The following is a 23,074-nucleotide window of genomic DNA, read 5'->3' as shown; positions in this document are numbered from 1 at the left end:
CAAGCACTACGAGATGCCGACGGTGCCTGTGGACCCTCCTGTGGACCGAGTGGGAGCTCTGGGGAGGCCCCTGGCCCCCACAGCCAAGACGTTGGTCCGTGAGGCCCATCCCAGCAGGGTCTGGGCCTCCGGGGCTCCAGTTGTCCCCCTTTGCTCTCTGTGATCACAGGAAAACAACATTCGTCCCAGCGGTCCTGGGGCCCAGACCTCCTGGGAGAGGCTGAGGGCAAGTCTGTGCGGCTCCGGGGAGCAGCTGGGGCAGGACGGCGGTTCCCATGCCGTGCATGGGCCCCTCATGGCCACAGTGCTCTGCGTCAGCCCTGCGCGTGACGGCCACCCCGGCTGACCCGGCTGAGGTGAGTGCAGGCGACCTGTCCTGTTGTGGCCCTGGGACAGCGTCCACACCCAGTATGGGGGTCTGGGGGACAGAGGCCCGCGGGCAGGCAGGGGAGGCGCCCAGGTACACTGTAGGAGGCGGGACCCTGCCAGCCGGCCCACAAGGAGTTTGAGCTCATGGTTCAAGCTTTTCACGGAAGAGGGAGTGCCCCCGGGTCTGAGACACAGGCTGAAGGAGGACACAGCTGGAGAAGCGGGGTGCCCCACAGGTGTCTCATTGGGCCCGCCTGCCCCTCTGCGCCCACACTCCCAGGACCCCCAGACTGTGTGATGAAACGCCCTCTGTCCTGGGGGGGTGGGGGCGTCCCCACTGCCAGAACCCAGAGCTGAGGGTGGAGCACCCGGCCGCCTGGCCTGTCTGCTGTGGGCCGTGGGCTGCTGGCGGGCCGAGTAGAGCCTGAGGCTGAAAACCCTTAAATTATTTATTGGAAAATACAAATGTGATCTCGTAAAACTTTTTAAAATCGCGCTCCACAGCAAATACACGTTAACTGTACATAGTTTGTACATTCAGGAGGGAAGGATCGCAGAAGCACCGCGGGGGGCAGCCCAGTGCCCGGGCCGCGGGGTGGACACGGGGAGCAGGGCCGGGCGCGCTCGCTGCCGACCAGGCGCACACAGCGATGCAGCTGACCGGGCAGGGGCAGGTCCCACGAGCAGGTAGGTCCTCCTGGGACAGAACCGGGTTCCCTGGGGCATCACCCATCAGCCGAGCCCGGTCCATCTCCAAACAGCTCCAGCGGAAGCCAGACCATGGAGCCGAGGGCGGCCCCACTCACAGGTGGCCCCACTGTCTCCCGGGCCAGCATCCGCTCTGCCCGCCGGGCCAGGGGGCGGCCCCCTTCCAGGCCCAGCTGCGACCAGCCTCAGCGGCGCCGAATAAATAAATAGACTCATCACTCCGAGCGAGGGGACCTCGTGTTCCGTAAAGAGCTCACCCTCCAAAACCGTCACCCACAGTGTCGCTTCCACACAGGAGCTGCTGCGTGCCGGCCGCGCCCACGGCCCTCGGGAGCTGGTCACGAGGGCTGCAAGTCATCGTCACTGCCCTCCTCCTCGTCCTCGTCCTCCTCCAGGTCGGCAGCGCCCAGGGCAGACGGGGTCTCAAAGAAGGGCCTCTGGGCCAGCGGCGTCCGCAGAGCGCTCAGCTTCTGCTCCACGGGGCTCAGCTCCGCCTCGTACCTGGGGTAGGGGCCGCGGTGAGAGCGCGAGGGGGCCGCTGGGCACGTGGGGCCCGAGGTGGGGACAGGGGCGGGGCTCTGTGAGGACGCGCGGGGCCTTGGGAGGCTGTCCAGGGCAGGTCCATGCTGCCCGGGAAACACGCCGCGGCTGGGCATGGGCTGTGAGCACGCCGCAGGGGCAGCGCCTGCATCCCGCGGGTGGGAGAGCGCTGTGCGGGCCGTCGCCACGCCCCCGGGCAGCCTGCGTGTGCAGCGCAGCGTCCCTGCCTTCACCCGGCGTGCTGTCTGCGACGGGAGGCAGCGAGCGCAGCCCAGGACACCCACACACAGATCAACGACCGCTCTGCCTCACGATCGAGAGGTGACGTGTGAGGGCAGGAGCAGACAGCTCTCCAACCCGGGCAGAACGCCCACACCTCTCACCCAGTACAGGGCTTGTGTCCAGGACACCAGCGGTCCCCAGCCGACCTGGCACCAGGGTGTGGCGTCGTGGGAGACACTTTTCCACGGACCGCGGTGGGGCTGGGAGACAGGACGCGGCGCCCAGGACAGGAGCAGGGCGGCTGGGGACCACCGCAGCACAAGGAGCCTCAAACCCCCCAAAGCCGTGCGGTCGGGAGGCCGGGGAGAGACGGAAGCACACAGACGTGTGGACGCCGATGGGACGGCCTGCCCAGGGATGTGTGGAACTGTGGCCGGGTGGACAGCGACCTGGGGAGGGGGGGCCACCCCGACCCCGTGGTCCAAAACCTGTCCTGAGATGGAGACGGTCCTCCCTCCACGTGGACGCCGCCCACAGGCCGCACAGGTGAACGCACGGACTAGGGTCCCTGGGCCCGGGCCCCTCCACAGCAGTGTGTGGACAGCCCCCGCCTCCGGAGGCCCTAGCCTGTCCGCGGCCCCGCCCCATGCCCCTGGCCCCGCCTCCCTCCCTCCCTCCCTCCCACACCACACTCACCCGTCCTCCCAGGGGTCCCCCGCAGCCTCCTCAGCCACCAGGATGTCGTACTCCTCGGCCGCGTACCTCTCCCAGTCCGACAGCTCGGGGCCTTCCGTCTCCGCTTCCTGCGGGGACACGCGTGTCACACGGGCGGGTGGGCGGACAGATGCCCGGGCGGCGGCGGCGCCCTGGGGCTGGCTGCACTCACCCTGAGCAGGGACACCTGCTCCCTCTGCTCGTGGTCCAGGTACTTCTCGATGTTGAAGAAGGTGTCGAAGAAGACGTGGGCGAGCTTACACCGCTTGAGGTCGCGCAGCGTGACCCTCCCTGTGGGACAAGGGGACACTGAGGCCTGGGGCGCCTTCCCGGGCACAGGCACGAGAGCCAAGCTCCAGCCCACCCAGGACCACACGTGCCGACCCAGAGGGAGGGACGGGAGCAGTGCAGGTGGCAGCTCGTCCCAGGTGAGGTCCGAGTCGGGAAGTCGGTCGGGGGGACACAGATGGAATGGTCGGGGTGGGGGACAGAGGACAGAGTCCTGGGGTCCCAGGCAACCGCGAGGCAGCAGTGGGCTGAGGACGCGGGCACTGTGGCCACCAGGGGGCGCTGTGCACACAGTCTGGGCTGCGGGGAAAGGACAGCAAAGGATCCCGGGCAGAGACGGAGGGTCCCAGGACGATTCCGTTCACATGCCCCGATTCAACACACGCGACACTGAAGGGCGGTGTGTCTGAGTCCACACACTGTGTCCCTCTGTCCTCGTCTCTCCGACCCCAGGGGCCCCGTGTCCATCCTAGAGCCCTGCTGGCCACCTTCTCCAGGAAGGGTTAGGGCTACGGTTAGTCCCCACAGGTGTGACCAGGAAACCGAGTAGGCGGATCCGTGGTCGGGGACATCCAGCCTCCTGGCTCCGCCTGCTCTGCAGCAGACAGGACCCCGTCGTGGGGAGGGTGGGGGACGGAGGGGACGGAGGGGACAGAGGGGACAGGATGGGGGGAGCACCCTGACTGCAGTGAGAAGGGCGGCCCCCGCCAACAGCACACTGCACATGTCCCACAGGCCACCCCAGGCGGTCACCACGGGGACGTGCCTGGTGCCGGGGCCCGGGGCCCTGCCGCGCACGTCAGGTGCCAGGCGTGGGCCTCCCCACAGGCGTCCCTTCTCGGCCGGGGCGCCCTGGCTCACACAGGCCTGCCCCACCACAAGCCGTCTCCCACCCTCAGACGGGCACCGGCGGCCACACCTGGGCACTCGGGCTGCACCAGGTCCAGCATCTGGCAGAGGCAGTCCTCGAACGGCAGGGCCTCGATGCCCACGCCCTCCAGCCGGCGGCTCTGCTCCTCGTAGAAGTACTGCAGCTCGAACATGGACAGCGCCCCGTCCCCGTCCAGGTCCATGCAGCGGAACCAGTACTCGATGCTGCCGGGGGTGGGGGGCGGTGAGCTCAGTCTGGCTGCCAGAGACGCAGCCCTCCTTCCAGAACCCAGGTGACGGCCCCCCACCCCGACCCCCAGGGATACAGCCCTGGGACAAGCACCCCCCAGCACAGCTCCGGGGGCATTCTCGCTCAGGGCAGGAGATACTCGCGGGCCCACGTGTCCGTGGCAGCACCAGCCCTACCTGGTCGGGGTCTTCTTGTCTTCTTCGGAGATGAGGAACCAGACAAAGTCGGCGTAGCTTATCTTCCCCTCCTTCTGCACTTTCCTGCCTCTGCATTTGGGGGATCGAGAGAGAAGGCCGTGTCCAGGAAGCAGCATCAGGAGGCAGCCCCGGTCTGCCTGCTGGGCCAGTTGCACCGGCCTGTGCCCCCTGCCAGGGCCTGGGGCTGGCTCCTGCACCCAGGATGGGGGGGGAGAGCGGCTGCCGAGGCCTCGCCCACACTGCCTCATGGCTGCAGGGGCGCAGCTGCAGGCTCCCTCGATGTTCGGGGCGGGACATGGGCTACTGCCGTGGGTGCCCACGTGTCCCCCCTGTATGGTGTCCTGTGACCATAGTACATACCAGCCCTTCCCCATGACCTTGTGTGACGTGACTGTGTGTGTCATCTGTGACCCTGCAAGGCCTGTGGGACAGCTCGTGTCCCCTCCTCTGACCTCCTGTCCCTGCAGCGTACATGGCTGGGCTGTGAGGGACCCAGAACTGAACACTCGCCCAGGCCCGCGGCCGCACCCCAAGGAGGATGATGGCCCAGCCCAGACACGTACCGCGTCACGGCTCCGGAGAAGATCCTCTCGACCATGCGCGTGGAGATGGCTGTGGGAGAGACGGGCGTGAGTGCCCGGCTGCGGCCTCACATGCAGAGCCAGCGGCACAGGGTCGGAATCACCAGGATTGGCGGGCGGACCCGGGAACTGAACGTGTCACAAACGCCCCGTGCACTCCTGAGGCCGCGCTGAGCCCACTCGCAGGCACGGGCGTGCCAGGCGGCCCCCCAGGCCCTGCGACAGGGTGGAGGGCAGACAGGGTGGGTCTGTCGTCACAGCGCAGGGCCCGCGTCACCTTCTCTGGGACCAGAATAGAAACGCATTCCGGCCATGGTCACCATTACTCGTCAGCGTGAGCAAAAAGCACCGCGTTACAGGCTGCGGTGCCGCCAAAGGAGCCCCACACGAGGTGGATCAAAGGAGACACGCTGATGTCTCCCCACCCTGCAGGCTGGAGGCTGAGCCCCAGGGCCGGGCAGGGCTGGCTCCCCGAGGCCTCTCTCCTGGGCGTGTGGACGGCCATCATCCCCCAGTCCACACGGGTGTCCCTCAGGGTGTGCCTGTGTCCCCATCTCTTCTTACAAGGACCCCAGTCCTGTGGGATCAGGGCCACCTTAGTGACCCCATGCCACCATCCCCCCTCTTGACCCACACCCCGACGGTCGCACCCTGAGGTCCTGCGGGTGAGGACCCCGACACACGCTCGTTTCCAAGGACACGGTTGAGTCCACAGGCAGCACCGCGTCCAGGAGACCGGGAGGGAGGCAGCCTGTGCCCGTCCCCCACGCACTCTGCCTCGGCGGGGCTCAGTGCACGTGGGGATCACAGCGTGGGGATCAGTGCAGGTGGGAGAGCAGACCCTGTTTTCCAAAAACGTACGTCCCTGTCCTGACCCTCAAGACCTGTGAACGGCACCTTATCTGTCAACAGGGTGTCTGCAGGTGGGGTGAGTGAAGGGTCTGGGAGGCCGTCATCCTGGGTCGGGGTGGCCCTGCGTCCAGTGACAGTGTCCTGAGAAGTGACAGAGGACAGGCACACCCAGAGGACAAGCCACGTGGAGACGGGTAATGACAGGAGGGGCGCGGCCACCAGCCCAGGGGCGCCTGGAGCTCAGAAGCGCAGTGTGCAGGTGATGGGGAGGGCGCGCGTCAAGCATGAGGACGTGGTTGTGTGTGGGCAGAGCGTCCTCCACGCCCTCCGGGGGCAGCCCCTTCATTCACTAGCTCAATGTGCAGGTCTGCTCTTCAGAAGCGCGACATGACAGCACAGCTTCCTGTCGTCGGGTCCCCAGCAGGACCGCTCCGGGAAGCAGGTCAGCTACCACCACGGAGCAGGTGAGGAAATGAGTCTGGGGCGCACGGGACGGGCCCACGGAGCCCTCCGCCGGGCCCTCTCCAGGACGGGGGGTGATGTAGGGGGGCCCCTGCGGCTGTTCCTGCGGGAGCCCCTCAGGCGTGGCCAGTGGCTGACGAAGGGAAGGCACCCGTGCAGACACCCGCACTCGGCGAGTGAGGATTCACCCGGCAGCCCTGGCCTGACCCTGACAGGCGGAGGCCCCCGCACAGCCAGGGTCACCCCGGGGACACGTGTGGTGATAAGTGCCCCAGCTGGCTCCCGGGGAGCAGCGCACTGGCCTCGACCTTGCTGCCCGTGGCCCCCCCGAGCCGCCCGCCGCTCACCGTGGTCATTGTGCCGGGCCAGGTCCTGCGGGTCGATGAGCAGGTCGTGGTCGGCGTCCAGCTCCCAGAACTTGCAGTAGATGACGTAGAAGTGCTCGTAGGAGAAGAACTCCGTCAGCTGGTTGATGTCCGCCTCCTCCTCCAGCAGCGCCACGTTCTGCAAAGGACCCCAGAGGCTGCTGCTGTTCCGGAGGGAGGTGCGGGCCTCCCGTGTGGGGGCCCCAGAAACCCTCCCGGAAGCCACGGGGGCCCAGGACCTGCGTGCGGGTGGGAGCACAGCTGCCCCCGGGGTCAGCCCCGCTCCGCGGTCCCCCAGGCCCACGTGCCCACACGCCCCCGGTGTGCAGGGCGCTCCCCCGTCCCGAAGGCTCTGCCTCCTGCACAGCTGGCAGGAAGAACAGACGGTCAGAGGGACGGAGAGTGGTGAAGCTCAGGCCCCGCCCCGCCGCGGCCCCCCACCTGCAGGAAGGTGCTCCTGCGCAGCTCGGCACAGGTGATCCTCCCGGACCAGGACCTGTTCACAGCGTAGAATATCCTCTGGATGACCTGCGGGGCAGGAGAGCGTCAGCAGAGAAGGGCACACGGCTGCAGAGCCACCCGCCGCCAACAGAGGGCGCCGCAGAAGAGACAGGTGGGCGGGACCTGTGCCTGAGACAGACACACCTGGGCTTCGGTGGTGGGGCCGCGTTTGGTGAAACCACAATCAGCTCCAAACACTCCCCAGTAACTCAGCACCGCAGCAACAGCGGGCACTGAAGGCTGGGCTAGAGCACGTCCCAGCACACACGGAGGCCAGCCCTGCACGCCCCCAGCTGTCCGTGCCCCAGGATGCCCCCCACCCCGGCCCTGTGCCGTGTGGACACGCGTGCCTGCAGCACCCCTCGTGTGACCGGCCACAGACCCTTGTCTGCTCTCTGTCCGAGGTCCCGGCCCCGTGACCACCCCGTGACGGTGACGGGCGGGCTGAGTGTGCATCACAACCCCCGGCCCCTGGGTGTTACAGGATGGGTGCTTCCAACCAAAGCAGTCGCTGGAGAGCTGCACGCATCATGGGAGGGAGCGTCAGGTCCTGCGCAGCAGGAGGAAGGCAGGGGTCTGGCACTCCCGTGCCTCACTGTGCTGCTGACTGGGGACGCCCTGGGGCCCGGCCGAGAGCATGCCCCTCCCCAGCCCCGGCCCTGGCCCCGCTCCACCCTGACCAGAGAGCTCATCCAGGGCCAGGAGGTGGGGTCTGGGTGAGGACTGGAGCCCGTGCGAGCCGCGGGTACTCACGGTGGTGATGTAGCGCGAGTGGAACTCCGACGCCTCCTTCAGGAAGGCCAGGCCGGGGTGGGTGTTCACCACATCCTGCACAGGGGACAGGGCGCAGCTGGGCACGCGGGGCCGCCGCAGGGGCTGTGCACACCGGCCCCGGCCCCGGCCCCGCCCCTGGACCCGGCCCCGTTCCGCTGCTCCGAGGGCTGCGTGTGCAGGCCCAGACACGCGGTTACATACGACTACGTGCCCACGCACCAAGGAGCCCCACGCCGGTGCTCTGCCCTCCAGCTCAGGGACACCACGTCCCATAAGGCACGGCCTGTAGGGACACGCCTGTGCCGTCTGCACTCAGAGCTGAGGGGCCGCTCGCTGAGCCAGCTCTGGGGGGTGGTGGGAGCCCCCGCGGGCGTGGCCAGGTGGCCAGCCTGTGTGGGTGTCCACGCTGCAGCGCTCCGTGAGGGGGTGCGCGGGGTGGCCGCGGGGCGGGGCGTGTGAGCTGTGGACTGTCGGGGGTAAGGGGCGGAGGAGGGGCGGTGGCCGAGGCCGAACCCGAACCTGCAGGAAGGGGACGAAGTCCTCCTGCACCAGGTAGTTGCAGCCGGGGCTCATGAGCAGGTGGACAAACCGGGCCGCGTCGTCGTGGCAGTTCTGCAGGATCCTGGGGGCAGGGAGGGCGTCCGCGTATCCTGCTCACACCCGTGGGGGCACACTGCCCGCCCCGGGGACGGGGCGCTGCCATGCGGGGCATGAACAGGGCCCCGCGGGACGAGCCGTGACAGGGGTGGCCCGACCGGCTGCCCAGCCCACGCCACCCAGGACTCACTTTCTCCACATGGCGACGAACTTGTGGACAGAGACGGAACCCGTGCGCTCCCCGCCGGCGCAGCAGAAGAGGGGCCCCTTCCAGTACAGCGGGCAGCCGCAGGCCTGCGCACAGGGCACCGGCGTGAGCGCGCGTCCCCTGCACACCCGGGATGCAGCACGCGCTCGTGCCGCTGTGCCGGGCGCCCCAGTGGCTCCCACTGCAGGGCCACCACCCCGAGCAGGGCAGCACCTGGACAGCAGCAAGCAGCCGGTCCCTCAACCTAGAGGCGAAGCAGCAGCTGGTAAGCCACCAGGGAGCCAAGGACAGTGTACGCTGGGGAATAGCGTGAGTGCGGCAACAATGGCCACCTCACTCCTTGCACAACACAGACGACCAGGACGAGGCCCAGACCCTCGTCCCCGCACTGCGAAAGGAGGCTGACCCAGGCACGCAACCTCCGCTCAGCAAGGAGGAAAGGCAGGCATGAGAGAGAAAGCAAGTACTCAAGTGGGAAGACCGACCAAACCCGAAGTGCGCAGCCTGAAAAGCTTGGAACAATCAAGGGGAACTCCACAACCCTCCGCGGGCAGAAACCGAACACCGGTGCCCAGGGTCACGGCCACCTCGGACTCCAGAGCGGCTGACCGAGGGGACGCACAGGCCGGATACCTCGACGCCAACCAACCAGTCACCGAGTAACGTGCACAGACAGCAGATGAGCGCGTGTGCCCCACAGGGACACAACAGAAAGGCCGACGTCCTCTCAGTGGTCGGTCTGGTCCTTGTGCCTCCCGTCCGCACACACAGCCTGTCCTCCGTCCCTGTCCGCTGCCCACGCCCACGGCCTGTCCTCCGTCCCTGTCCGCTGCCCACGCCCACGGCCTGTCCTCCGTCCCTGTCCACTGCCCACGCCCACGGCCTGTCCTCCATCCCTGTCCGCTGCCCACGCCCACAGCGTGGCAGGGAAGGAAACACAACTCTCCTTCAGCACTCAGTCTCTGTCCACTGTGGACCTAACGCCCTCAAGCTGCTCAGAGCAGTGGCACCCAGAGACCGGAGGGTCCTGCGAGGACGGAGGCTCAGCGGACGCAGAGACCCTCAGCATGTCCTGACCCCACCTGCGCCAGCAGGCGTAGCGGGCAGGGACCCCAGAGGGCCTGAGAGCAGGAGCACACACACGCAGTGACCGGGATCAGCGCAGCACCCACCCGCCCGCAGGCCGGGTAAGCACAGGTCGCTCCCAGGCACACGTGCAGCTCAGAGAGCGGCAGCCAAGGGCATGCACACTCCTCTCCCAGCGGGACGCCCGTCCCCGTGCCCCAGGCTGCGAACCGAGCTGGGCCACCCCGCACCCCGAAACAAGTCCTGGTTGCGGAAACGCAGGCAGTCAGAGCCCATGCCAGCCGACACGGGGTAAGTCGAACACCCACCGAGGCCGGCCGTGCAAGGAGCTGAGAAACATAAAAACCAGCAGCACCACCGTCCACATGACTCCTGCTCACGGGAGACGTGGCAGGACAGTGCGACCCCACGACCACAGGACAGAACTGAGAAACCCCACAGCTGCGCGTGTGTGCCCCCGGGGCCGTGCTCCGGAGTGAGTCCACCCTGCACAGCGGGGCGCCTAGGACGAAGGGAGGGCGGGCGCGGCTGCGCAGGGAGACGCTGCTGAGAGGAGACAGACCCCGTGTCTGCAGGAAAGGGGACGTGGCACAGAAAAGCCTGGAAATCCGCGTAACAGAAAGAGCACTGAAACGGAACACTATACTTCAGGAAAGATCAGAAAACTAAAACACTGTGGGCAGAGGGGTGGAGAATAAAGAGATGGGATCCGCGTGTCCGCGTAAGAAGTGGCGGGGACGAGGTCACCGGAGACCCTACAGCTGTAGAATCTGATAAAAAACACATGAGCCGCTGAGCCGCCAGCTGAGAGCCCAGACATGCAGTCTCCCGGCTGCGTCCCCCACTGTAAACAAGTTGTCATCGGGACAAAGTGAGCAGCCAGGACCAGCCCCCCCCCAAACAGCTTCCTTGCTGAGCTCAGCACGCTGTCCGCTGAGAAGCTGCACCCACGGTGAGGAAGCGGCTCCGGGACACACGGGAATGAACACATCCCTGCGGGACCCAGCACCAGGCGCCCTGACGCCCACACAGCAGATGCTGCCGCACAAGCACAGACCAGGCACCCTCCACGCCGGCCACACAGGGGTCGAGGGGACCTGTGCGTCCGTGGGAGCGCGGGGTCCAACACGAGAGGGGGCTCCGCCCACAAGGCACACGGTCATGCACCCAAGTCCACACCCGGGGTGTGCCCTGCGGGGCGCTGTCCTGCCGAGGTACAACCCTGTCGTGCCCAACACCATGCCCAACACGACCCGCGGGGTGACACCCAGGGACCACGCATTTGCTGAAGGAGGAAGAAGGCCTGAACAGGAAAAGCCTGGGCGCAGCACGCAGCCGTGCTGACGACGCCCCCAAATGGACGCCTGCGGAGGTCGGAGCTGGCCGACTCTGTCCGGGAAGGGGCCTGCACCCGCACCCCGGAGGCCGCCCAACAGCAGCGCTGAGGTGGCTGTGCAGAGGCCGAGGTGACTCTGAGGCGCACGGGGACCCCAAGCAGCGGGGCGGTCACCTCTCTCCTGCGTGGGGAGGCAGAGCTGCCGCCCCAGCAGAGCTGATGAGGCGCCTGTGGCCCAAGCTCCTGTGGGTGGCCGCACCAGGCAGAGTCCAGAAAGTGGTCAGCCGCGCCTGTGACCAACTCTTGTGGAGAGACGCTGTTCCCCACGCGAACACGCCCACGGGCCACAACGCCCGACGCAGAAGACCAAGCGGAAATGCAGCCGGGCCCTCCGGGTGGGAACCAAGCCTCCCACCCCAGCGCAGGACCCTCGGGAGGCGCGGCAGGGCCAGGATTCGCGGCTTTGGGACGCAGGACGCACCCGTAGGGCGTCGTGCAGAGCGAGGTAGAGCCACTCTGCCGGCACTGAGGACACCCACAATGCACAGACCCCGGCACGGGGACAAGAAGACGAGGCCGGGCCGGGAGGGCGTGCAGCCGCACCTGGACACAGGACTCGCACCTGGCGGCACGCGGCTGCTGCCCTACCTCACGCGGGCGGCACCCTTGCTCCCCTGGGAGGTGATGCACACACTCGCCTGCTCCCTGACATTCGGGCAGAAGTGAACCCAAGGCCCTGCGTGCCTGACCCTCCCGCCTGAAGGGGGCGGCACCGGGCCACCAGCTGTGAGCGCGACCACCGTGGCACGCCCACCTTGGCCACTCTGCCCATGTCCTCCATGGTGGCCCTCTCGTGTGGAAACTGGGCGAAGGTCCTCTCGATCTTGGCGATGATGGCGTCCGTGTTCGCCGTGTCCTGCGGCCGACCGCGGGGAAAGTAGAAGGCGGGAATGCTTTGGCTGGAGGCTGGCGGCCGGGGCTCCTCCTTCCTCGTCTGGACCTGGGAGACAGGACAGGAGGCAGCTCCGTTAGACCTCAGGGTACAAAGTGTGCCTCGCACCCATGCGTGACAGACCACTGGGACTTGGCCCCGAGCCACCTGCCCTGAGTGTGGACAGGGGACTCTCACTGGCCCTGCGGCTGCCTGCAGCTCGAGCCACACACACAGCAGGCGACACTCCCGCAGCGAGTGCGACGTGGGGCCCGATCCACATGGCCCTGCGCCCTGCCCGGGGCAGGGGGACCCCAGCGCAGGGACGGCTGCCACCCCGGCTGCTGAGGCCACCCTGTGCTGTGCAGAACCTGCTGCCCGTTTCCCCCGCCCTGGGGGTCAGGGCTGCACAGGTGGGCCGTACGTGCTCCCATGAGGGTGGGGGGCCTTGTATGCAGCTCACAAGGGTCCTGGTCGTCCTGTGTCCTCACAACATCAGGATGCCCCCCAATGCTGGCCCTGGCCCTCCCCCAGCCCCAGCCCCAGCCCCAGCCGATGCCGGCCTCAGCCCCATTCTGGGGACTCTGTGCTGCGGACCCCCATGTCGGGCCGTAAAAGGACAGGCGTGGGCTCTGCCGTGCACATCCTGGGCACACCAGGTCATGACCTGCTGCCCACCACTGTCCCTTCTGTGGACAGTGGTGGACGTGTCCTGAGCAGTGGCCACAAAGCCACAGCTTTGGGACTCAGTCTACTCGGACTGGAAGTGCGTTCACACGCGTGTGCCTCGCCCACCCCAGGCTACTCGGGCAACGACGCAAGGGGCCGACAGGCCGTCCCCGGGGCGGGGGGCCTGGGCTCCCGCGGGCTGAGCCTTGGGGACAGGCGCCTGGCACCGACCCCTGTTGCTGAGGGGGCACACACAAGCACACCCTGAGAGGCCGTGCAGGTGTGCGGCACCCCTGGGGCTCGTGCTGGCTCTGCTCAGAAACGCAAACCCAGAGAGAAATGATGGGCTCGCCAGCAGCAGACACCGTGCGAGGAAACGCCGCGGGCCGCGTGTCGGGTCGGTCGGCGTCCAGGGCCCCAAACACGGCCTGAACAGCACTGAGGAAGGAGGGGCCAGGGAGCTGCTGCAGCTCCATGGGTGGGGGGTGGGGCCGCACACCCCGAGCACGGGGACCGGGCACGAGGACGCAACCCCGCCCCCGCTGCAACCCGCAGGACGGCAGCCACTTCTGCGTGTGGGTGGGGACACCCACTGAGCACTGAGGGAACGAGAGCGGCCCCCACATCCAGGACGAGCAGTGAGCCGGGAGAAGGGTGTGGTCCACGGTGGGCGAGGAAGCAGTAAAGAGGACCCGAGAAAGGACGGGAATGGACAGCAGATGAGGCTGAAAACGGACCAGAACGGGGAAGTCTGATGGGGCCTGTAGATGGGTGAATACTCTGCCCCAAAGACACAGGCCAGCCTGGAGACGACCTCGCTTATCTGGGAGAGACACGGGAGGACAGTGAGGGGGACGTTTTCTGAGAAGATGGAGAAAGGGTGGGGACACAGCAGCGAGCGGTAGGCCGGGGCGTCTGAATGCACTCGGTGGAAGCGGGCCAGGCCGCGATGGCCGCACGTTAAGTGCACGTTCAGAGTACGGCATTTCCATGTCACGACGGGTTTGCGGGCGTGTGACCCCACGGCAAGCTGAGGGGGACGCTGCCGTGCCCACGGGCAGGCGGAGGAGGTGCGCCCTGGAACAAGAGCGCCCCCGTGTCCCGGGGGTGGATGGGAACCGTGACACCGTGAGCGAGCACGCAGTGCCGGGTGGAGGGCAGGCGCTGGCGGGAAGGGCCGAAGCCCAGCACAGAGGGAGGCCGTGCCCAGGGCGGGCCCCACCCCCAGCTGGCGGGAGGAGGAGGAGAAGCAGCACAGGCCGGTGTGGACCCGGGGATTTGCAGGCTTAACGTCCGGGACAGAAATAGAGCCACCCGGCACAGCTGCGGAACACTCTCTTCCCGCCCTGCCGGGAGCTGGCCAGCTGCCGCGGGGGCTGTGCCGCGCGGACAGCGTCTCCTGACCGCAGGGTGGCCGGGCTGCGCGCCAGCCCGGAGCACAGAGCAGCCGGGCGGGCGCGAGGACGTGAGTGTGTGCGCGGGGCAGGAGGACCATCCGGTGGGCCTCGGGCCTCCCAGGGAGGAAGGGCGGCAAGGAGCCTCCGTACAGCCCGCTCCTCACCGGCCGCTGCCGCCCGCCCCGTCCCCGGTAAAGACAGCGACCTCCCCACACAGAGCTATTTCAGACCCGACCCAATTCCGGGAATCGCAGGGATGCCTGTGGCCTCCCAGAACACAGCGTGCCACCTGCAAACACGCCCCGCAGACGGCGAGCCGTGTGTGTATGCGGGCGGCGGGCCAGCAGCGCAGGGAGCCCCCCCCCCCCCTGCCCCCCGAGACAGCGGCCGGGCCAGGCCGGGCCTGGGGATACACTGCTTCCCACCGGGGGCCGGGCCCAGGTGCCCCAGGCATGTGCGGGACTTGGGAAGTGAGCCCGCCCCTGCACCGCACAGGCCGGGCAGGGCAGCCGTGGCACGTGGGAGGGGCCCGGCAGGCCGGGCAGCAGGGCCGCGTGGCCATGAAGCAGCGCGGTGTGCCAGGGCGGACGCCAGCACGACACGAGAACCGGCCACCATGCTGGGCCCGGGCCGCGCGGCTCAGCGTGGCAGCACGAGGGTTCCGGGCGAGCCGGGTGCCCACAGTGCTGCTGCCTCTCCTGGCAGGAGACCACGGCTTCCGTCTGGGCGCCCGGGGCCCCCACACCCCCGGGGGCCACCCAATGAACACGGTGAGCGACCAGGCCCGTGTCTACCCCAGAGGGGCCGGAAACAAAGTAAGAAAGCAGGCCACACGCAAAGGTTCATTCAGCGGCTGCCGGCCTGCACCCTGGCCGGGAGGCTTAGAGATGGGAGCGCCGACCCGCACTCAGGAAGCCTGTGCTGCTGCCCCGGGCAGGTGTGTCTCTCACGCACATCTGTCTCCCCGTCTCCTCCCTTCTACAAAGTCAGTGAACACGTCCCGGGGGAGATGGGCACCCATGGCTACAATACAGGCGGAGGTGGCGGTGTGCCTGTCCACGGAGAACACAGGGCAGGGGGACGCGGCACAGGCGGTGCCAGCCGCGTGCCATGCATGGGGAGCGGCACGTGGGGGTCTGTGCCCTGGCCTCATGCTCAGGGACCCTGGGGGCCCCAGAGTGGGAGCGGGAGGTGCCCAGGACCCCCTGCCCGGCACTGTGACCCACTGAGCCTGTGACAGTCTCACAGCACAGTCCTGGGCGGGTGGGTGGACGTGGCCCAGGGACCTCGCCGCCATGCTCCAGGCCCCCCACGGCCCGGACGCTGTGCAGCCTGCCTGGCGGGCAGCGCGGCATCCCTGTCACGTCGGACCCCACCCTCACTATCACCCTGCGGGCTCCTCACAGTCCAGGGGCCCATCGTCCCCATTCCCAACCACGCACTATTCCGGCCTGCTGAGGCCGGGCAGCCCCGCACGCTGAACCACACCGGGCGGAAACACCTGGGTGAGGTTCCTCCTCCCGCCCCACCCCCCACAGGAAAGGCCCTCTGGTTCTTCCCTGCCCACGGGAACCCTCACCCCACGCGACACGCACTGTCCTCCCTGGAACCGCCGTGGTCCCGAGAGCCACGCAATGAGAAGCGACGTCCCGTCAGGGGACTCGGGGGCTCTGCTCCCCAGACGGTGACGTATCTGCCTGAGCAGTGGCCCTAACACAGTGCAGACTAGGACACGGGGGCCTGTGGCGGAGCCGGCAACGCGAGGAGCAGGCACCAACGTACCACACGCTCTCCAACCGCCCCACAGGGTGCTGACGGCCACACAGCCGCCTTCCGTCTGTGCCCAGCAAGGGCAAGCCTCGCTGCGTCCACCGTGAGGGCCCCACATTCAGATGAGTTTGGACAGACTCCCCTTCACGAGGAGGGGCAAACTGCAGCCCCGAGCCACTGGCAGACAGCGCCTGGACCTCGGGAACACGGGGCAGACAGGAGGAAGCCGAAGCTGCGTACGAGCTGCCGTGTGACCCCAGAAAGCACCCCAGCCGGAACCCCAGCAGACGGCGGGCCTCTGCCCCAGAGTGAACCGAGTGGTCTGATGCAGCCTTGTGTCCCGGCCACCACAGGGCATTTGCCCACAGAGAACGGGAGGGCAGGGTGCGGCCCGGCCCCCGGGAGAACCGCCCATCACGGGGTGGGTGCACAGGCATTGCGGGGACCCTGCACGGCTGCCCACACTAACTCACGGAACACACATGGCGAGTGGACCTGGAGCCCCACCACACCTCTCTGGGTGCTCACAGGGGTCACGGCCAAGCCCAGCCACCAACTGGTCCCTCAAAGCACTGAACTCTGTTCTCCGGGTGGCACAGGGTGTGACTGTCTCCGTAACCCCTTAAAATGCACCGCAGCCCACGGCACAGTGCCGCCCGCCCCAGTGAGGCGTCGCTGGCACACACGTGCACACAGAGCACTGTGTCTGTGCGGGGACAGTGCGTCTGGGCCCCGACAAAGGGCCGAGCCCCACCGACTCCATGCCCTGGCCGTGTGGCGCTCACTGAAGCCAGCCCCACAGCAGGGCAGCCAGACCGCGGGAGAGACAGCACAGCCACTTCCCGAGGGGACTCTGCCCCAGCAAAGTTCGGAGCCAGCACTGACCCCCAGCGGAGCAGCTGCAAGGCACCTGGGACTGGGAGCAGCCCCCTCCCCAGGGACGAGCGAGGGACCACATGAGGACCCACGGGGACACAGACAGACAGACAGTGGATGGACGGAGGACGTGCCGACCTGCACCTGCTGGAAGGCCTTGAGCCTCTTCTTGAACCGGGAGGGCAGCACGAAGTCGCAGCCGCGGGCCAGCGAGGCCAGCTCCTGCCGGAGGTCCGGGTCCTGGCGCAGGGACAGGTCCCGGAGCCGCATGTCCACGCGCACGGGCCGCAGGGGCCCGGGGTCTCGGGGCCGGGCCGGGGCGGGGGGCTCAAGGCGGCAGCTGTGCCGGGTGGGACGGAGAGGCTGTCCGGGCTCAGCGCGCTCCATGCGCGGCCGGGCGGGCGCTCTGGGGGCCGGCCCTGGGCCGCACGCATTCCACAGGCTGAGGCGGGCACATGGCTGGAGGGTGGGGGAGGCAGGGCCGGCAGGGCAGCGTGGCTGAGCTGGGGGCCCGGCGGCCGGCAGTGGAGGAGGGGGAACGAGGGAGCCCGGGGCGGCTGCCGGAGCTGTTGTCTGCCGGTGGAGGGAGGGGTGCAGAGGCAGCTCTGGGCACAGCTCAGCCCGCCTGAGAGACTGGGACAGAGAGTGAGCAGGGCGGTGGCGGAGACGACGCAGGGATAGCGCCTGCAAGTTCCCAGGAGGGAGGGGACAAAGGCGAGCTCCAGAGAAGGGGAGGCTGTCCAGCAGCAGACGGGACCTGTCCCGCAGCGCGCACCGGCCCTGCGGTTCTGTGCCGGCCGAGGACCGGGGGCGGCTGCTCCCTCCCCAGATGCACAGATGCGGGCTCCACCGGCTCCGCCCCCCCCCCCCCCCCCCCCCCCCGCCAGTTCAGCGCCCACACGCATCTCAACTCCCCAGGGCAGGCTCAGGCCATCCGCCCGGCGATGAGGGGCAGGCATGGACTCTGGGCGTTGCGGCCACGCCACTCAGCTCTGGGACGTGATGCGGAGACCCTGGGGTGGGACCTCCTGACCGTGAGGCAGATGAGTGGGGGGACGGCAGGGGTCGGAACCAGATGCTGAGTTCACAGCCCAGGCCGCCCCAGTGGGAGGAAAGGTGCATCCACAAAGCCCAGGGAGGTCCCACGTGGGGGCTCCGAGGGAAACCTCTGCCAGCAATAATGCAGGTTCACACCCCCGAGGCCACAGAGTATCCTCACCCCCTGCCACAGGGAAGGGCATGGAACAGACAGCGGACACAGAAGGAAGTTCCACTGCTGCCCAGAGGGGAGCCCGGGAGGGGCCCTGCCTGTGACAGAGCTGGGCTCTGCTGGGCGGGGGGCAGCAGGCCTCCCGGACCCGTGTGCTCACACCAGGACGCCAGGACCGCGGCCTTGGGTGGGGTGGGGCGGGGGTCACGGGACATCAGCCGCCCAAGAGGAAAGACAGCCTCGCAGTGGCAGACCTCTCCAAGCCAGTGTGGCCAGGCACACGCTGGGCAGCGCCTCACTCCATCTGGGTCCCACACCCCAAAACAGTCAGGGTCCGTGCCCTCGCAGCCCGGCCCTGGGTGGTGCCTGCCCACGCCTACTGCCCAGGAGGAACCCTCTTCCCCTGGGAACAGTCCAGGGTGCTCCCCTCAGTGAAACCCCCCACGGGCGGCCGTGTGTGGCCACGCTTTGTCCCCCAGGGCCCCGGGGCCTGCCGGATCCAGCACCAGGTGCAGAGGGGTTGCCAGCTCCCTGCGCCAAGCCCCCAGCCTCACGGTGACAGGCTCCCAACAGGCAGATGCCGCCGTGCCCCTGCCACTGGGGACGGCGGCGCCAGAACCGAGCAAGCTGGGTCCACAGAGCACAGCAGCCTCACCACTGCCCACCCCGTGTCTCTGCTCCATGCACGGCCTCCTCTTCTCCAGCGGCCTGCGGTCACACTTGCTGGGCAGGGAGCACTCGCCCCCCCACCCCCCGTGGGCTCCAGCCCGCCCCACTGTTCACGTGCTGCTTGGAGGGGCTGCACCGCATTGCCCCCCCCCCCGAAGCATGTTCTCTGCCGCACCCACACACAGTTCCTCGACCGGTGGTCCCTTTCATCCCCACCCACCCCGGCCACCTCTGATCGCTCACCACCCCAAGTTCTGACCCCTCTCACTTGTCACCGAGTTGGGGGCACACAGGAGGGGCCCTGGCTGCCTCTCCCTCGTCCTTCAGTGTCCGCACCATCTGAACCCCCATTCCTTTCTCTGGGCCCCCCTTCGGGTTCCTGGTCCTGCCTCGCCCCGTGTCTGCGCAAGGCCACCTTCCTGGCCACTCTGTGAATGTTGCGAAGGCCTCAGGGTATGACCCCCTCGAAGTGCCCAGACAGCCAGCTGGGATGTGACACCCTCACGACAGGCACGGAAGACAGGGGGCCGGGTGCCCTGGGAGCTGGCTGTCATGCCGAGTGGGTGCTCGAGCTCCACCGCCCCGACACCCAGGGGCCGCATGCAGGAGGCCGCTCAGGACTGCGGGGCAGATGGGCAGCATTCAGGGTGATGCCGGTTGGGGGACTGCAGCCAGACTGGCACCCAGGTGGCGGCGGGGCGGCCAGGTGCACCCCCAGACAGGTGCAGTCCTGCGCGCCGGCTGGCTTCCTGCCGAGGGGCTCTCATCCTCCTCCTTCCCTGCAGAGCTGGAGAGGAGGTGCTGCTCCTGCTGCTGGGAAAGCTGGCCCTGCGCTGCCCCACCGGCCCACCTCCTGGTGCAGGAGAGCCGTCCTCTGACCACAGGCACGGAAGGGTCGGACGCCGCCCAGGTCTCAGACCCCGCCCCTCGCTGCCCTTCTCCGAGCCCGGGCCCCATGATCCCACTGGGAAGCCCCTTCCTGGAGGGGTGCCCAGCGCCCCCTCCCGCTTCTCCTGTGCGGGACCCTCCAGTCCACAAGGAGCCAGTGCGCAGGGAGACAGAAACAACCTGGACCTGCGCTTGCGGGCCCGTTGCCTGCTCTGCAGGAGCCCCCGCAGCCCTGGATGGACCACACGCCACAACAGTGCTGGCTCTTCCCACACAGAAGGCAAGGCCCTGTGCCAGCCAAGGACCCCTCGCTGGACTGCGGGGTCACAGGCCAGGGTCCCAGGGCCTCCGAGACATGCCTGCAGACCCTCGCAGGCTCCCAGCCGCCTCCTCGCACAGAGCTGACCTGTCCATACTCCGCGTCCCCAGTCCTGCGGGGACTCGGGCACAGGGCCCCAAATGCAGGAATGCCCCTTGGAGCGCTGCTGGGCCTTGTGCCGGGGACACAGTGAGGGATGCCGTGGGGAGCTCCGTAAAGAAGACGTGAGCAGTCCAGGGCAGTCCAGGGAGTATGGACGGACAGTACAGATGGACGGACACCAGCGGGGCAGGAAACACCGTCAGTACTGGAGGAAGCGTCCGGAGCCCGGCCCTGGTGTACCGCCCGGTGCAAAGGCTCAGACTCAGGCCAGGCTCCACCGTGCAGGTTCTGTGTTCACTGGGAAGGGCTCCACGGCAGAGCTCAGCGACCCTCCCGTGGGACTGGCGTTCCTGGGGGTCCCGACAGGCCTCCTGCTGCGCTCCTCTGGGGGGGGGTCTACACCGGGAGGTCTGCGAAGCTGGCCCCAGCCCCACTGCGCCCACGCTCCTCGGACACTCACTTTCCAGAGAAAGTCCTGGATCCGACAGGACACAGAACACCACCGACAAGTCAGAGCCAAGCGCCCGCCGCGGGTGGATGGACGTCCACCTGCCACTGTCCCCTGGGTGACGGCTGCATTTTGGCGGGGACCCTGTGAAACTGGGTGGTACGAGTCGGGGCGCACACGAGAAGCGACACGTGAATGCATGATTGAGTAAAGCGACACGTAGATCTTTCTCTGTCCAGTGGGGGGGAAAAAAAACCATTTCACACCACCTGAACAAAACTCCAAAATTACAGCCAACGTGGGACCCTGCATTTCCAGCATGCAGGGCTGTCTTCTTTAGGGGGCGGGGCGGGACACACAACCTGCGCCAGCGCTCGCGTCGGCCGTGGCCACCCCCGGCCACGCGACGGCGCCCCGAGTGACCTGGCCCTGGGCAGGCGTTAGCGGAAGGAAGAGACACTTACTCCTCTCGGCCCCGCCGACCTGCGAGTCCCGCGGACATGCGGCCCATGCCTGGGGCTGGAGGCGGCCCCCACGGGCAGCGCGGGCGCCGCGGGGGCCGGGGCTGCGGCCGCGGGCCGGGACCGCCCCGCGTCGCCACCGCCGCAGTCGGCCCGGCCGGGCGCGCGGATCCTCTGCAGACAGTCCCGCAGCATGGCCTGCGTGCCGGCCTCGCTGAGCCAGCGCAGGAACAGCTCGTCCACCTTCATCTTCAGCACGGGCTGGAGGGCTTTGCCGGGCGGCATCTCCGAGGCTCGGCCCCGCCTTCCTGGGAGCCCCTATGCTCACGCCAGGGGCCCAAGTGCGGCCGCCGGGGACCTCGGGGATACAGGACACAAGTGTAGGCGGCGCCCGGCCGGGCTGAGGCGGCGGCCGGCCTGACGAGGCTTTGCGGTCCGGACGCGGCGGGCGGCGCCCGCGCCTCTGGCGGTTTGCACGGACTCGGGGATGCCGGCGGAGGCGGCCCAGGCAGAACGCGCGTACCTCAGAGCAGCTTCAAAACGGCCGCGCCAGCCGCCTTCCCAAACACAGTCGCCTACGTCGCGCGTCACCGCGGCGCGTGGCGTCATCATGGCGGCGCGCGGCGCTGCTGACATTGGCGCCGGCAGCCGGGGTTCTGCCTGGGTAATTGGTGGGGCCGGGGGCGTGTAGGAGCTGGGGTGGGTGCGGGGCCGGGGAGTGGCGGCCGCCCCAAGACACGTTTTTCTGTTTGGGGGCTTCTTAGGGGTGCGACCCGCGCGGACGACACAACCCCAGGGCCTGGGAGGTGCGAGCATGCGCTGAGCGTGGTCGCCGGTGTCTGGGGTGGGCGGGGAGTAGGTCGGTGGGTCGAGCATGCGCACTGCGTGTCCAGCGACAGCAGGCTGGAGGCCGGGAAGTGCATGAGGGGAGGGGAAGAGAGAGACAGGAGGACGGGCTTGCGCTGTGCGTGCTCCCCGAGAGCGGCCGGGCACGCGCAGTGCGTTCCCCGAGCACGGGAGCGAGCACGCGCGATGAAACCAGCCCTCAATGAAACCAGCAAGTTCTGAGCGCAGGCGCCCGGTTTACGTTAATTTAATTTATCAACCGATAATGATGCGTTGGGGGCGTGCAGCACAACGCTGGTCTGTTAGGATGAGGGTGGACTGTTTTGTTTCTTTTTTAACTGCTTTCACGACTGCAAAAATAATAAATCTGGAGTTAATTACATGCCTTTGCCCCATGCCTAGTTTATTCCAGATTATGCTTCTTCCAGGGTCGGTAAATCATCTGCATTGCACACATGCACCTCTTTCCTTCATTCCTGCTCTTATTTTGTACAGTTTTTTTTTAAATAAAAGTTTTCTGAAGTTTTTGCTGGTTTATGGTCTGTTTTTAGGGGTAATTGCAGGGTGCAACGAGCCGGGTTCTGCTAAATACTTCTGCACAGGGTGCAGACAGCCGGACCGACGACCTAACTGTTTTAAGTCAACGATTCCACGCTCAACTCGTGTCCCCGACTGGAGAGGGAGATCCGTGGGCCCAGAGTCTGCACAGCACCATGGCAGGGGTTCTGAGAGTTAGGTCCACGCACCGGGAAGCACATGCCCCTGTGCCCGACGCTGTCCCTTCTGGCGAGAAGGACGCATGCGCACAGCTGTCTGTCTGAGTATCGCATACAGCCCTCTTGTCCCAGAACAAGGCTGCCTTTCACCCGGGGTCTGTAATGAGCTGCCTGTCAGAGCTCCATTCATCAGCGGTTTGGGGGGCAGAGGGCTTTTGGAGCTGCTGCACAAGACGGCTTTATCCGCCCGGGCGCAGCAGGGAGGCCAAGGGAGAGCCTGTGCGGCTGCCAGGCGGACAGAGCTCCACGGCAGGAGAGGCACAGAACGCACCCTCGGTGTGTTCGGGCTTGGCCGAGCTGCCCCCGGAGCACAAAGAGGGGCTGTGGCCTGGAGGCCTGGGGGAACGGGCACCGACAGCCCCAGCAGGAGCCAGGGGGAGGGGGAAGAAGCTGAGCTGGTTCCTACTGTCTCCCAGGGGTGGCGAGAGGGCCTAGGGACAGAAGAGGGGGTGGGGACGGTGCTCACAGAAGAGGAATTTTGGAGGGCTGCCGGTAAGGAGCCCCGAGCACCAGCTGGATGGCCTTGCTTCCGAGCTGTATTATCTAGGTCAGGTGGGAGGGTGGATCCCCCCTTCCTTGGCCCACCTGAGCCCTGGTGCCACACCTGGTGATACACCCGCAGCTTCCGCTGCGCCTGGAGGTCATGCCATCCCCTCACTGTGAATCACACACAATCTGCGTGCACCAGAGCCCTCAGTGGTTGGTGGCACCCTCGGGCGTGAGAAGGGAAGACACCCCCGAGGAAGTGTGCAAGGAGGGGGAACCCACTGGCCCTGGACTTGGCCTTGAGCG

The 23,074-nt window shown here is 67.7% G+C and overlaps 1 protein-coding gene across 1 annotated transcript; it reads right to left on the bottom strand.

The window, feature by feature from the left end:
• Positions 1–1,296: 1,296 nt before the first annotated feature.
• LOC139440557 (serine/threonine-protein phosphatase 2A regulatory subunit B'' subunit beta-like) lies at positions 1,297–21,019 on the bottom strand. Its single transcript, XM_071220334.1, has 13 exons — positions 20,664–21,019; positions 11,735–11,920; positions 8,481–8,584; positions 8,213–8,315; positions 7,673–7,747; positions 6,860–6,946; positions 6,401–6,557; positions 4,722–4,770; positions 4,138–4,227; positions 3,761–3,936; positions 2,726–2,844; positions 2,536–2,642; positions 1,297–1,578 (listed from the first exon to the last, which is right to left on the bottom strand). Exons 1-13 carry the CDS (start codon positions 20,943–20,945, stop codon positions 1,416–1,418), a joined length of 1,698 nt encoding a protein of 565 aa, XP_071076435.1. The 5' UTR covers positions 20,946–21,019; the 3' UTR covers positions 1,297–1,415.
• Positions 21,020–23,074: the final 2,055 nt, after the last annotated feature.

The sequence above is a fragment of the Desmodus rotundus genome, chromosome X (assembly GCF_022682495.2).
Source record: "Desmodus rotundus isolate HL8 chromosome X, HLdesRot8A.1, whole genome shotgun sequence".
Classification (NCBI taxonomy): Eukaryota; Metazoa; Chordata; class Mammalia; order Chiroptera; family Phyllostomidae; genus Desmodus; species Desmodus rotundus.
This window is presented reverse-complemented; position numbering and strand designations above follow the sequence as displayed.

Bases quoted from the DNA above. Each gene is read 5' to 3' on its own strand.
- LOC139440557 (XM_071220334.1), bottom strand. From the start codon at position 20,945: ATGCCGCCCGGCAAAGCCCTCCAGCCCGTGCTGAAGATGAAGGTGGAC. The intron at 8,316-8,480 runs GTGAGTCCTGGG...CCCTGCCCCCAG, and splicing joins TTCGTCGCCATGTGGAGAAA to GATCCTGCAGAACTGCCACG. The intron at 4,228-4,721 runs GTACGTGTCTGG...CCCCAAATGCAG, and splicing joins TTCTCCGGAGCCGTGACGCG to AGGCAGGAAAGTGCAGAAGG.